The 13,362-nt window shown below is 36.0% G+C and overlaps 1 protein-coding gene across 1 annotated transcript in view; it reads left to right on the top strand.

The window, feature by feature from the left end:
* The window catches only part of LOC122801170 (maltase-glucoamylase, intestinal-like), a 516,102-nt gene that overhangs the window by 461,467 nt on the left and 41,273 nt on the right, over positions 1 to 13,362 (top strand). The window contains exon 42 of the mRNA XM_044070733.1: positions 10,262 to 10,346. Within this exon, the coding sequence (XP_043926668.1) occupies positions 10,262 to 10,346 (85 nt within the window). The remainder of the gene's footprint in view (positions 1 to 10,261; positions 10,347 to 13,362) is intronic.

Genomic DNA, 13,362 nt, shown 5'->3' with positions numbered 1-13,362 from the left:
AATTTTGAAACATAACTGGCAGTGAATTTAAGTGAATATATTTATTCCCTAGTTTTAACATCTGGGTGAAAATGGGCAGTGATGCAGCAACTCAGTTTGAAGATAAGACTGCTTATCAATAATTCAGCTCATTGTAAAAGTGTGAGACACTCTACTGTTATCAGGGCATCATGGTGCTGCTGTCCATGATGTGCTGATAGCAAGTATCAGCATCTATGATTCAATAAGATGGAAGGCTAATTCATGCTCTTCAGTGATAAAGATGCCCTCAGTGATAGGTCTTAATAAAGCTAAAGAATAGGGCATCTGTTTTTCTTTCAAGGTTCTTGCATCATCAGCGTAAAGAACTTGCAATGACACAAGTTCACAATCAAGTTTCTGTCAGAATCATAGAATTACAAAAGGTTGGAAGTCTCTTCTGCCAAGTCTCAACCTAATGAGTCTAATAGACTATAAATGAAGTACTTGTACATGTAGCCCAGAACAATATGCCTAAGAAACTTAACCTACAGCTGTCATACATGTTATATCATTGGACGTCATGACTCCAGCAATATTGAGAGGAATTCAAAGGTTTACAAATCTGTAATGTGATCACGTCTACGTTTAGTCATTCAGTTCACCATTACATCAATTAATGTTTGAGTTCTGCTGAATATTATTGAAATAAATTCTAATTAGAACAAGATCGATTGTCTATGCTCATAATATGTTATCACAGCCTTAAAGTTCAACTTTATCATGGCCAAGATCACCTAGTCAATAGACCGTCAGTATTTATTCTATATTATAACAAGTTTCCCTCTCCTTTAACTAACTAGCCAGATAAATGGTTACATGATAGGGAAGGTATGAAGACGAAGATAGTATTTTTGTGACTCCATAGACTACCTTTTTTCATTTAGCATAGTTTTATTCTTTCTTTACACCTTTGGTGAACCAAAATCTCACCTATCATCCTTATCTTTTGATAAAAAGAAAAAAAGACTTGAAAGATAGAGAAGATGAAAATAGTATATTTATGTGGGTATCTGTCTGTTAGTTTATCATCCGTATGTCTTTCTGCATATATAATAAGTAGAAGTAGCATGCACAAGATTATTTTATTGCAGTAAGTACAAAGCTGGCAAGCCTGCCAAGAGGAACTAAAATGTAACAGCAGGTAGAACTTAAAACATCTGTTGATTTAAAACAGTTTCTCTTATGCATAACAAATCTATGGTGCACACCCAGCCTCATAGCAGTTGGACTGGATAAGTGGACCAGCACTATTAGACTCATAAAAAACTTGTACTTGACTTAATACTTTATCAAAGGAGTCAGCACTTCAGGGCATGATCTCTCACAGTTTCTGCAGACATGCACTGGCAAGTTCACAATCAAGTTTCTATCACAACTACGTAGGTTTGCAAGTCTCTTACGCCAAGTCTCACCCTGATCAGTCTACCAGACTGTAAACTAAATACCAGACCTGATGATGCCTTTTAACAGTCAAGACAGCTGACATGGCTGTTTTCTATCTCTTTCATCATGTTAGGCCAAAAGACGTTGGGTTAGGACCCTTGCTTTTGTCTTGTCCATGCCCAAGGAACATTTTAACCTACTGTGAGACCGTGGACCATTTTCATTATAGTTGCGCATAACTACATAGGTAAAGCAAATGTTATGTAACTTCTTCATTTTCCTTAGGTATCCAATAGAACTGATATTCTCATCTTCAAAGTGTGTGGATTATTGTGGTAGCCTCATGGAAGAATACATATATATGCAATTTGGCCTCATGATTAGTTTAAAGAAGACCCAAGTGACAGGCCAAAATGTGGGCAATGAGCCATCAATCATGATGAGTGACTATGAGCTAGAGGCTGTCCATGAGTTTGTGTACCTAGGCTCAATAATCTCTGACAACTTCTCACTTAATAGTGAGATCAGCAAGTACATTGGAAAAGCTGCCACAACATTTTCCAGGCTGACGAAGAGAGTCTGGGCCAATAATAAGCTCACTGTGTACACCACGGTGCAGGTTTAATGGGCTAATAATAAGCTCACTGTGCACACCAAGGTGCAGGTTTAATGGGCCAATAATAAGCTCACTGTGTACACCACGGTGCAGGTTTAATGGGCTAATAATAAGCTCACTGTGCACACCAAGGTGCAGGTTTAATGGGCCAATAATAAGCTCACTGTGTACACCACGGTGCAGGTTTAATGGGCCAATAATAAGCTCACTGTTTACACCACGGTGCAGGTTTAATGGGCCAATAATAAGCTCACTGTGTACACCAAGGTGGAGGTTTAATGGGCTAATAATAAGCTCACTGTGCACACCAAGGTGCAGGTTTAATGGGCCAATAATAAGCTCACTGTGTACACCACGGTGCAGGTTTAATGGGCCAATAATAAGCTCCCTGTGTACACCAAGGTGCAGGTTTAATGGGCCAATAATAAGCTCACTGTGTACACCACGGTGTAGCTTTGCACAGCCTGTGTTTCGAGCACATTACTGTTTGCCAGTGAAACAAGGACTCTGTGCTCATAACAGGAGCAGCGTCTCAATTTATTCCATATGCACTGCCTTAGGCACATACTTGGTATCTCATAGTAGGATAAGATCTGCAACAGCACAGTGCTTGAGACAACGGGTACCACTTCCATGTTCACCCTCCTGAAGCAGAGACGTATGCATTGGTAGGGTCATGTATCACACAATACAAATGTCTGAATACAAAAAGACCTCCCTTTTGGAGAGCTGGATTCTGGAAAGACACTGATAAGATGACCCAAATTATTATACAAGGACATATGCAAGCGCGACCTCAGTGTTCTCTCCATTTGAATGAACACATGGCATTCTCTTACCTCTGAGAAGATTGCCTGGACATGGGAAATGAAGAAAGCTCTCACTATGTATGAAACCATGCTGACAGAGAGAGCCATCAGGAAGATCTGTGCCCAGATTGACATCTGCATACTGCTGCTCAGAATGTGGAAAGGACTGCCACTCCCAGGTTGGACTGTACAACCACAGAAGATGCTGCTCAAATCAGTCCAATAGATCACAAAGCTTTGAAATTGAAGGATGCCTACATGGAAGAATCCTTCCCCACTACTCTTGATATGTGTTTTTTTGACCAACTTAAGTTTCTGTTATCCCACTGGGCACTCTAACTTTATCAGACTTACTGAAATCTCAAACAAACTAGGGCATCCTTTGCTAGTTGTACGTGAGCCAAGGAAGACTGAGTCTCTTCCCTACCAAGAAAGTCATCAGGCTCTTTGTGTCCCACTCTTCTCTGAGAAAGGTTAGCTCACTCCAATGCTGCTAATATTCTTCTGTGCTTTGCTCTAAACTAGAGACTTTTCCCATTTTGAATTACTTATTCTTGTTCATAACCCACTGTTTGTTTTTACCCCTTTTTCTCAGGTCTCTCAGAATTTCTGCCATTTGGACTAACATTCAGGTCCTATAGATTTGCTTGAGTCCTGTGTTTCTAGAACATTATCTCTTCCTTGTTTATCTGTCTCCCATGCTTTTAGAGGGGGTCACTTTTAATTTGGATAATTTTATCCACATTGTGCTCTTCCTTCGCCTCCTACAGTAACAGTGGGTTGTACACCAGGCTTTCTTCTGAGGAGGGGTGTGTGTGTGTTTTATGGCTACAGGATGCCTTATTCCTAACTATACCAGGTTTCTTAGTGTCACAAAAGTCTTTAAAGACAGACTCCAAAAAGTCTTTTAAGAAAGTAAAATTCTTCATGATAGTCATATCATTGGCAGGATAACGTACCTCACATAATGAGCAGAGGATGTTACCAGACTGGATTTGAATTTGCACTATATTAACTGGTAGCAGATTAATTATCCATGTTTATAAAATCACCTCTATTCACATTGCAGAGTTAGCTTTTTGCTAGCGCAGGTACTGACCTTTTACCTATTATACAGCTAGAATCAAAACCCTCCTGAGTTCCTGTTCATCTGCTCTTTTTTTGCAATTCATTCATTTTTATAATAGTGCAATAGCAAAATGCAGTCCACATCAGATTAGTGGTAGTCTGTTCACTGCCCCTTAGCTTCAACACACCCAAATATTGTTACTTAAATGTAGGTTTCTAGCATATGTTCCACACACTACTTTATGTCACCCTACCTTCCACATTTATAATATAGAATGAATGGCAATGTTTCTTTTTGTTTGTTTTGAGTTTATTTTTCTAGTAAGTTTACTAGTTTTTTGTTAATATGTTTCAGAATATAATGTTTTTCTATCAATGTTACAAAGTATTTTGATCTTAAGGGACTGCTTCACAATTACAGTATCTGACAATAAGTGACAATGTCCTTTTAAATCAATTAATCAGGGTTTTTTATAAGGGAGACAGTCAAGATCTAACCAGACATCGGTGCCTGTCTTATCTGAAATAAATGGAATATAGCCATTTTATATCTGGACAATGACCACACATGGAACTTGATAGAACATGTGAGCCTAGATTTCTGAAGAGATATTGTCATTGGCCAGCAAGTCCTTGACAGCCTTATGAAATTCATCACATCACACTGTGCAATAGAAAATGTCCATGTACACATGAAGGATTCCTACATGCTGTGTGCTGACAGAATAAGAGCTGTGGAGGACCATTCCCATCTTCCTTGGATGGCAATCCTCTCAAGGGTTATGACGGATGCTTGAGCTCATAATAATGGCGGAGACATTTTATGGAGGGTACAGATCCAAGATGGGCAATTGTTTTGGCTAATGCTGCCATCCCTTAAGCTTTGGTAGCATTAATCTGAAGTAACTACACAGCAGGAGGTTTCATCTGTCTTCACAACCTCTTTGTTCAGAACAAAGACCCCAGCAGTCTACCTGCTTCTTTTGCTGTGGGTGATTAATGGTAATATTTAAAGCAGTGATAGATGGAATTGGCAGTTAGTAGGCCAGCTGTTAGCTACATCTACTAGGTCAGCAGAGGCAGAAGACACAACACTCAAGTAAAAAAAAATAGCAGTTTTAGTGCTGTGAATATAAAACTGGCAAGTCTTTGCAAAACAAGATATGAAATAAAGTGTCAGGCATAGCATTAAACAGCTTCTGCAATGCAGTGCAAGTACAAAGTAAATAGCTATCCTCAGGTAACTTAGTCTGACTACCTGCCTTAAGCAAATTAGCATATTTCATCCAACTGAATAGTAATGGAAATATACATAGAAAGTACATACGGTCTCTTTCATTAGACAAAGAAAACTAAAATATACAGTCTTTTTCACCAAAGCACCAACTGGCATGCAGTTTTAGTTTTCTAACTGCCTAGTAAATTGTGCTCTTTGTTTAATAGTAATTAAGAGTCTCTGAGACAAGGAGAGAAGACCTTTAATACATTGCTCATATTTTTAGAAAATAAGTGTCTTGAACACCCCGAAAACTTAATGGTGAATAACAGAATCTGTAATCTAAAGTTTCTGGTACAAAGTCTTTAGTAAATGGAAACCGTTTGGCAGTTCCTTAGTGGATGAACAAAGAAAAGAATCTGGCTCACTGCTCCATCATGAAACATTTGGCATGAACTCTAACCACCAGATCTTCGACTGGCATTCATGCAATACAAAAAGAAGATTCCCCAGTTTGGAACAGTTTGTTGTGGCCTCACTTTATCTTTCATTTCATGTTAACCCTCCAGCTGCCTCTGTAATCAGGAGCAATGGAAACTTCACTCAATTATCCATCAAATTCTACCATACTGAGCACACTTGATATAGCTGCCTGCTCTTACCACCATTAAATACCTGCAATCTCAAATAGTTTATTTTCATTAAAGTTTGGTATTACCTATCAGATCATCAGAATCAGACATATCAAACAATTTAATATTACTGTGTCCTGCTTGTTGAATGGCAAACTGCAAGTAATTTAGACAACATATTTTTTTCCGGAAATTTTACTTTGCCCTTTACTTGTGTTCTTGTTTGTTACTGCAAGTTGGATGCTGTTAGATTTACCCTACCAATACCAGTCATAAAAATTAAATTCCTTTCAAAATTAATTCCAAAGACACTGCATCTCTTCCTTTGGACAGAATAAATCATTGATAATAGGTGTAATAATGGATGGTTCAGGGAATAATAAAACATAAGAAATGATTGGAGATTAGGGATTCTATCTAAAAAACTAAAATATTAATACAGTTAATTAATACTAAAGATGTTTCTGTTTGTTTAAAGACTGAAAGAGAAAAAATGCAGCAGAGCAAACATAAATAAATAAATAAATAAAAAGCATCCAGAGAGAACTGATAGCATCTGCAGAAGTGCACATATTTATTTTACATGGATATAATTAAAAGAAACCATCTAGAAATATATTACAAAATCTAATTCCATACAATAAATGAAATGTAAAGGAACACATATTAATTAGATTGTCTTTGCTCATAGTCTTTGGTCAGGTCAACAAGGAAATGGCATGAACTGGAGGTAATAAAGTTTCATACCTGAATTTAGGCCTTGAATTTTCCTAAATTTACAGAGCAGTAAACAGATGTTTTTAATGGGAATGTAAAACAAGGCAAACAAGAAAATGAAGAAGAAACAAAACACCAAGTCCATGCCAGTGGCATAGATGGAAAAAAAAATACATGAATGCATTACAAGCAACCCTAGTTATAATAGTGGCTGGGGCATCTGATGGCGCAGTCAAACAGAATGTCTATGTCCATGCTTGAGTGGAGGGAGGTATGCATGCTCAGGGCACAGTTGTGTGGTTCGACATTCCTGGTGGAGACTAGGGAAACAACTGAGTGTTGCTGCCTGTTGGTGGGTGAGGCAGTCTTGCCTCCTTCAACAGCTTAGAAAAATGAGAGGTGGTCTACAGCTGAAAACTTTTGTATGCCTTGCCCACTGCATTTACTTGATAGGTACAGCAGTTGGGTATATGGAGGAGGATATTCATTGGTAGTAGTAATCTGCTTCTTCAGATGCCTCAAGCTCCTCACCAGCCCTGAACATTTGTCAGAGTTCATTCAACTTTAGCTAGGAGAAGTTCAGTAGGCTCATGCATGTGCATAGACAGTAGGAGTAGTTCACAGTCAGCTGGAGAGAAAAATTGATAAAATATTAAATATTCCATAGGATGATGTTTACATGGTTAATTTTTCTGTATAACTGGGAAAACTTGCTACATGAGTTCTAACAGTGTCAGTGGTGTAACAGGTAACTGACTTGTCTTTGGCAGTGGAAGACAAGAAGGCTATGGTTTCTATTCCCACTGGTGACTGGATTGCTGCACTGCAGCATTTGGGGGGGGGGCACTCAAGTGTCTTGTCTTTTGGCTGAGGTGATAAACTGAGGTCCCAACTGCTTGAGTTGAGGCACTCAAGTGTTTTGTCTTTTGGCTGAGGTCTCAACTGCTTGAGTTGATAGTAACTCAGGTGAATGTAAAAGATCCCATGGTAACTATAAGAAAGGGTAGAGGAAATTCCCTGATGGCCTAGCAAATTTCCTCTAGTAGTATAAATACTACCTTGGGTCTCCTCTGAAAAGAGGTCATTAACCTTGTGTAACTATAGTAATCAAGAAAAGGTAAATAATTAATTTTTTTTTTTAAATATGTTCAGATCAGGGGGATGCTGCTTTCTTTCTTAAAATAATCAATTAATATCCCCTTCTTGTCATGGAATGGAGGTATGGCAACATAGCACAGGAAAATTAGAGCAATGCGAAGCACATATAGCCAATACTCTAAAATTACACTTAAAAATCTATCCAGAAATAATAGCACAGAAAACAACTATTGCCGTAGTCTCTCATATAATGACATACAAATAATTATGTTAGGTGGAATTACGTGGTTGTTGAAGGTGACCATGAGATATCATGTGATCAGTGATGAAATAAGGAAGGGAGGAGAAAACTAATGCTAGGTCATAATATGTAAATGATCTGAAACAAATACACTTAACATTTCTCAGTGTTTACTTTATGGAAGTTGAATTCTAAAACTGTTTTCTAGTCAAATACAGAGTTTATATGAAAAGACATGGATTATGGAAAGTGCTTAATGCTATTTCAAATTAGTTTACCTTAAGAAGAAAAATAAAATGACTACTCATGATATTACTCCTCATGTTTAATCCCTTATCTAATGGAGGAAAAAAATGAGGAAGAATGAGCATGTAGGAGTAGCCTCTAATCAGAGATAATAAATATATATATAGAGAGATGAATATGTGAGTTTACTGAAAATAAAATTGTGGCATTAATCATTGGTTATATTGTAAAGAAAGGTTTCCAAAACACATTTATTTAAACAACCACTATACCTATGAAGTAATTTGAAATGATTCTATCAAAATGTTTGCTTTTTCTAGAAATTATAAGAAAATACAATTTCAGTAAATATAGAAAGATATGACAAATGTTTTTTTTTTTTTTTTTTGCATTATAAAATGCAATTAATGCAGCAAAAAAATAATTGAATGGCTTGCATTTATTTCACTTATTAAAGGGAAAAAAAGGAGTTCCTATAGATTCTGGAACAGTTCAGTAAGAAATATATAATATTGCAAGTAAAATCTGGAATTACCCCGTGTCAGAAAATGAATTGTGAAATGGGAGGATGGATTCAGTATTTCTGAAATTAATTTTTACATCTGGGGCTAGCATAAATCACCATAAGAGAAGGGTATGACAAATGTAATATTTTTTATATTAAAAACTGCAATTACAGAAGAAAAATATATCTGTGGACCCCTGGACCAGTAGAAGTATACAATATGGTAAGCAGAAGTTGTAATTCTCATAAGTCAAAAGTAAATTGTAAAATGAAATGAGAAAATTAATATTTTCAAAATTAATCCTTACATCTGGGATAGCACAAATCATCATAGCTATTAAAAAATCATAAAGAGTGCATAAGGACAAGGTGCTGATAACACTACCTGATTTTTGATACATTTGCTTTGGCCAACTTGACAGACCAAAGGTGGGAAGAAATGGAATATAACATGAAAAAATGTATCTGGCTTTTTTAGAAAGCCATAGCTAAGATGAGGATAAGGGAGTTCTCTAGGAGTAAAATGTCACGGGAGGCATGATTGACATTGCATAAGAGCTGTTGATTTTTCCTGCAAGTCATTTGCTAAGCATGAATGTAGAGAATTATTTAAGCAGTTATTAACTGAATGAAGGAAGGAAGTCTATATTGCAGCTCTTTGCCGCAATTTATGTAGGAAAAATAAAAAAAAAACTGGTATTATGTAAACTGATGAAAACTTTTTTTTTTGTCCAGAATTCTTAAGAACTTCTTTTAATTCTCAACTCTGGTTGAAAGGGGCTTCATCTAGGAATTGCCCTACTTATCTAAGCAGCAGTTCTGTTGAAGACAGTACAAATCCTCCCAAAGTTAATTAAGTGTGAGTCTTGCAGCTGAGATCATCACTTACCAAAGCTGTAGTCTTCACACTAATATATGTCAATAGTAGAGAACAATATTTTTTCCCATTCCATAATTTCAAAGTGCCTATTTACTTTTCAGTGAGTTCTGTCTTCAGCTGGTCTAACTGTATTCACCTACATCTCTCATCCATGGCACCATGTTATAGATTATTCATATCTTCCATATGCCAAGGATATCTATTATGGACAACAAAGACAAAGGTTGTGAGTCTATTTGGAATCCCTGAAAAGAGTACTTCAGAAATGAGCTTTTTTTCCATTTTCATGGCTACACCTACAACTTAGCTTCATATAGGGTAGATGTTGGCCTTAGACATTGACATGTGCATTTACATCTTCTTTTTGACATAAATACTACATTTCCTTCTGAAGTTAGAAAATTGTATAATCATGTATTTTAAGTTTCTATAGTATTTTATCTTGTTCATTTCAGTTGGTCATTTGTCATATTATAGGTAACTAGCTACTAGAAGATCACATCAGCCTACTTTCCTTTCATCATGATACATTTGGTTAGTAAGAATATTGCTTAAGTAAAATGTCTTGAGAACATATTATGTTAAAAATGTAAATCAGCCATTATGTCAGATATGGTGTGGCTGAAGGAGTTTGGCTCATAGCTAAAAATTGTTACTCAGTGATGTTTATACATATATAATCACATTTTTCAGGAGTGTTATAATATATAGTTATAGCACTGAGAAATTTTACCATGTTTGGCTTGTTTTCCCCTTTCCTGTTTTTAATGTCTTGCAACATGTATCCTCTATATACATATACATATATATATATTTTCTTTTATCACAGGTTTACTGAAGATAGAGGCACCTGGAATATATACAAACAGTTTCTCTGGGGACCAGCATTGCTCATATCACCTGCACTGGATGAGGTATGACTCCATGTATGCCTTTTCTTGTATTACCCTAATAAGTGAGATAGCTAAAATGTGCCTGTGAAGTATGTTTTCAAATCTGGGTAACTTAAGCTGTGATAAAAAGAATCTTGCAATATTTATTACCAAGCATGATTTTAAAGAGAAGTACCAGTTCATGAAAAACATTTTACATAGTATTTAAGACTGCAGTATAATAACATTGCAGGGAGAAAGTAGGACTAGGACTGCATAAATCATCTGTCAGCAAAACACTGCATTTATCAGTGTAAATGTTCCCTTGCAAAGAAAATGTTTAAAAACTTAACAACAGGGTACACCACCTCATACAATAAAATGACAATGCAAAAGTTGAGATAGTAATCCAGAAAAGCAGTGTAGAATAAGGCAACAACAAATCAAAGAAATTGTTCTACTGAAAACTAACACAAAGGAGTCATGGATGCAGCTGTAGATGAATTGAGCATGTTTGTTCTTTTAATAAACAAGAACTTCTTCACAATCTAAAACTCTAAACAAACTGTGGATTTAAATATAGTGCTTTACAACCATGTGACCAGTGAACAGCCAATCATCATGTAAAAAAACATAGATGTATCTGTAAAGATAGAATGTTAAAACACAGAAGTGCTAGTGATGAAAAAATAAAAATGTGTTACATAAAATATTTAAATTAATCTTATTATCCAAATTAATACTATCCACTATTACATAGAATCATTTAGAAGACTGTCTACTAGAGTCTCTGTGGTAACAAGAAACAGATTTGTCAATATTAAGTGTATTCTCGTTTATTAAAAGAAAAAAAAAACATCTATTAATCTAAAACTGCATCTGAGACTCCTTTGTGTTGGTTTTCAGTAGAACATTTTCTTTGTTTAACAGTTGACTTTATGTAGCTTTCAAGCCATGCCATGGACACACTTCAAGAAAGAAGACATGATTTTAGAAATAATTTAAGCATTTATTTGCTTTATTACATTATTCAATAAAATAGCATTTTCCACATTCACATTTTTTCTGCATTGTCTAACAACTAATACTTTACACAAACATACTGTATAGCACAACTCTCTATGTGTTCCTCATAACATTTCTAGTTTTTCTAGTTGAACAGTCTATTATCATTAATTTTCATCTAATTATCCATTCTCTATACATTTCCTAATACATTTGTGCTCTCATGCCTTAATCCTTCATGAAACATCTTTTCATCTTTTCAATTGTCTTTCCTTCTTATTAGCCATTCCAGTTTCACAAGTATCCCTATTTTTTAATCATTTAGACATGCAATCCTCTGCCATTACTTCCATTTTTTCTATTAAGAATCTGACTATTCAAATCCTACATTGATTCTGTATCCATTTTCTATCCTTTACATTCATTTCAGTTCATTCCTTATGCTATTTTTTCTTTAAAATTAAACTAAATTAAATAATCCCATTTCCATCTTCTTCCAACTTCTGAATAATGTTTTCTTCTTTCTTTATGCTTGTAGCCAGTCTATTGTTTTTAGTTGGTTATATCACAAAAAAAAAAAAAAAAAAAACAATGGCTGAAAGATGAACTTACATAATTAAGGTGCCAGTTGCCACTTTAAAAGTAAGGAAGTAACAGACAGACTTCACCATGCCTCTGAGTTGGCAGTCTTTTCTGACCTCTACCCCTAAAAACACAAAACTATGGATAGACAACTTAGGTGAAGTGTGTAAGATGGGTGATATATCTTTCACCCCCCTCCAGATGTAAAATTGCTACAACAAGAACAATTCCTTACTAATTAAATATGCACAGAAAAGGGATTAACTGATTGCAAAAGTATAGTAGTATCATGTGTGGTAAACACCTCTCATCTCCATTTTACAGTATAGCTAGTAACTCATTCCAGATGGACATGATAGTCAGGAACCTTTTTCAATGGATCTACAACTTCATTTCCATTTACCACCATATAGGAACAATGGACAGAAAACCCTTCTGTCTAGTCCAGCTATGTCTAAAGCCATCTTACCCTGGTCAAACAAAGTCATTGTACATCTGTACTCAGCCCTATTTAAACCAATTATAGAATTCAGTACTGCTTTCAGCATGTACCTAGCCATTTATGCAGTGTGGCTAGAAATGCCACAAAGGTTCCTAACTGAAATGATTATTGCTGTAGAAACTATTAGCTCGTATGACAGACATGAAGCCTTACCCCTAAACTCTCCTCCTTCTAGGCTTCTATGAGCAGAGCTATGGCTTGCATTCCCTTCCATCAAAGGCTCTACTCTAATGGATCTCTTATATATCTGTGAGACAAATAGCTCCACAAGCACTAAGATTAAGGATATAAGTCTACACCAACACATGAATAAAACATATCAGGCAGACAAATGTATTACTCAGAAGTTAGTCCACCTGTGGAACTGCCTTTGGATGTTTAACAACGGTATACCCTCACAACTTTCAAGAAGAACTTGGATGACTGGATGGGTATCCAAAAATTCACCCCTGGTCTAAAATGGTTTGCCCTCTTGGAAGTGGGAAACACATCCTAAGGGTTGGTACATGCAAGTTGCAGATGATTTATTGCCTTAGTTTCCTTGTGACTGATACAATCATGCACTGCTATAATGTTGTCTATCGTGGGAATTATAGGGAAGTAAAGGAACTTCCAGGGGGAATAAGACCCTTGCTTGTGGCTTCAAGCTTAAAAACACCCTGTGGTGATGATTCTTTCCTGCAATACCCAGACAAGAGGGCATTTCTGCTTACTTATTTTACATCTTGTCTAGCTTCTGTTAATTTCTGCTGCTTATTTTTCAATTTAGCAGTTGCCACACTTTCCCCTTCCTTCTCTTCAAAGAGGTGTCATTATATTTTTTAGCTAATTTTCTCATATCTAACTAAAATCTCTCAGTCGTCACACTTTGTGTCAGCAAATGTTCACACAAATTCAGTTCCACCTTTCCTTGTAAATGATAGTTCCCTATCAATTACCCAAGAAACCCACAACTCTTACTTAAATGTG

The sequence above is a fragment of the Protopterus annectens genome, chromosome 4.part1 (assembly GCF_019279795.1).
Source record: "Protopterus annectens isolate FY-2018-M chromosome 4.part1, PAN1.0, whole genome shotgun sequence".
Lineage (NCBI taxonomy): Eukaryota > Metazoa > Chordata > Ceratodontiformes > Protopteridae > Protopterus > Protopterus annectens.
The sequence above is the reverse complement of the archived record's forward strand: the minus strand, read 5'-3'. Positions and strand labels throughout refer to the sequence as shown.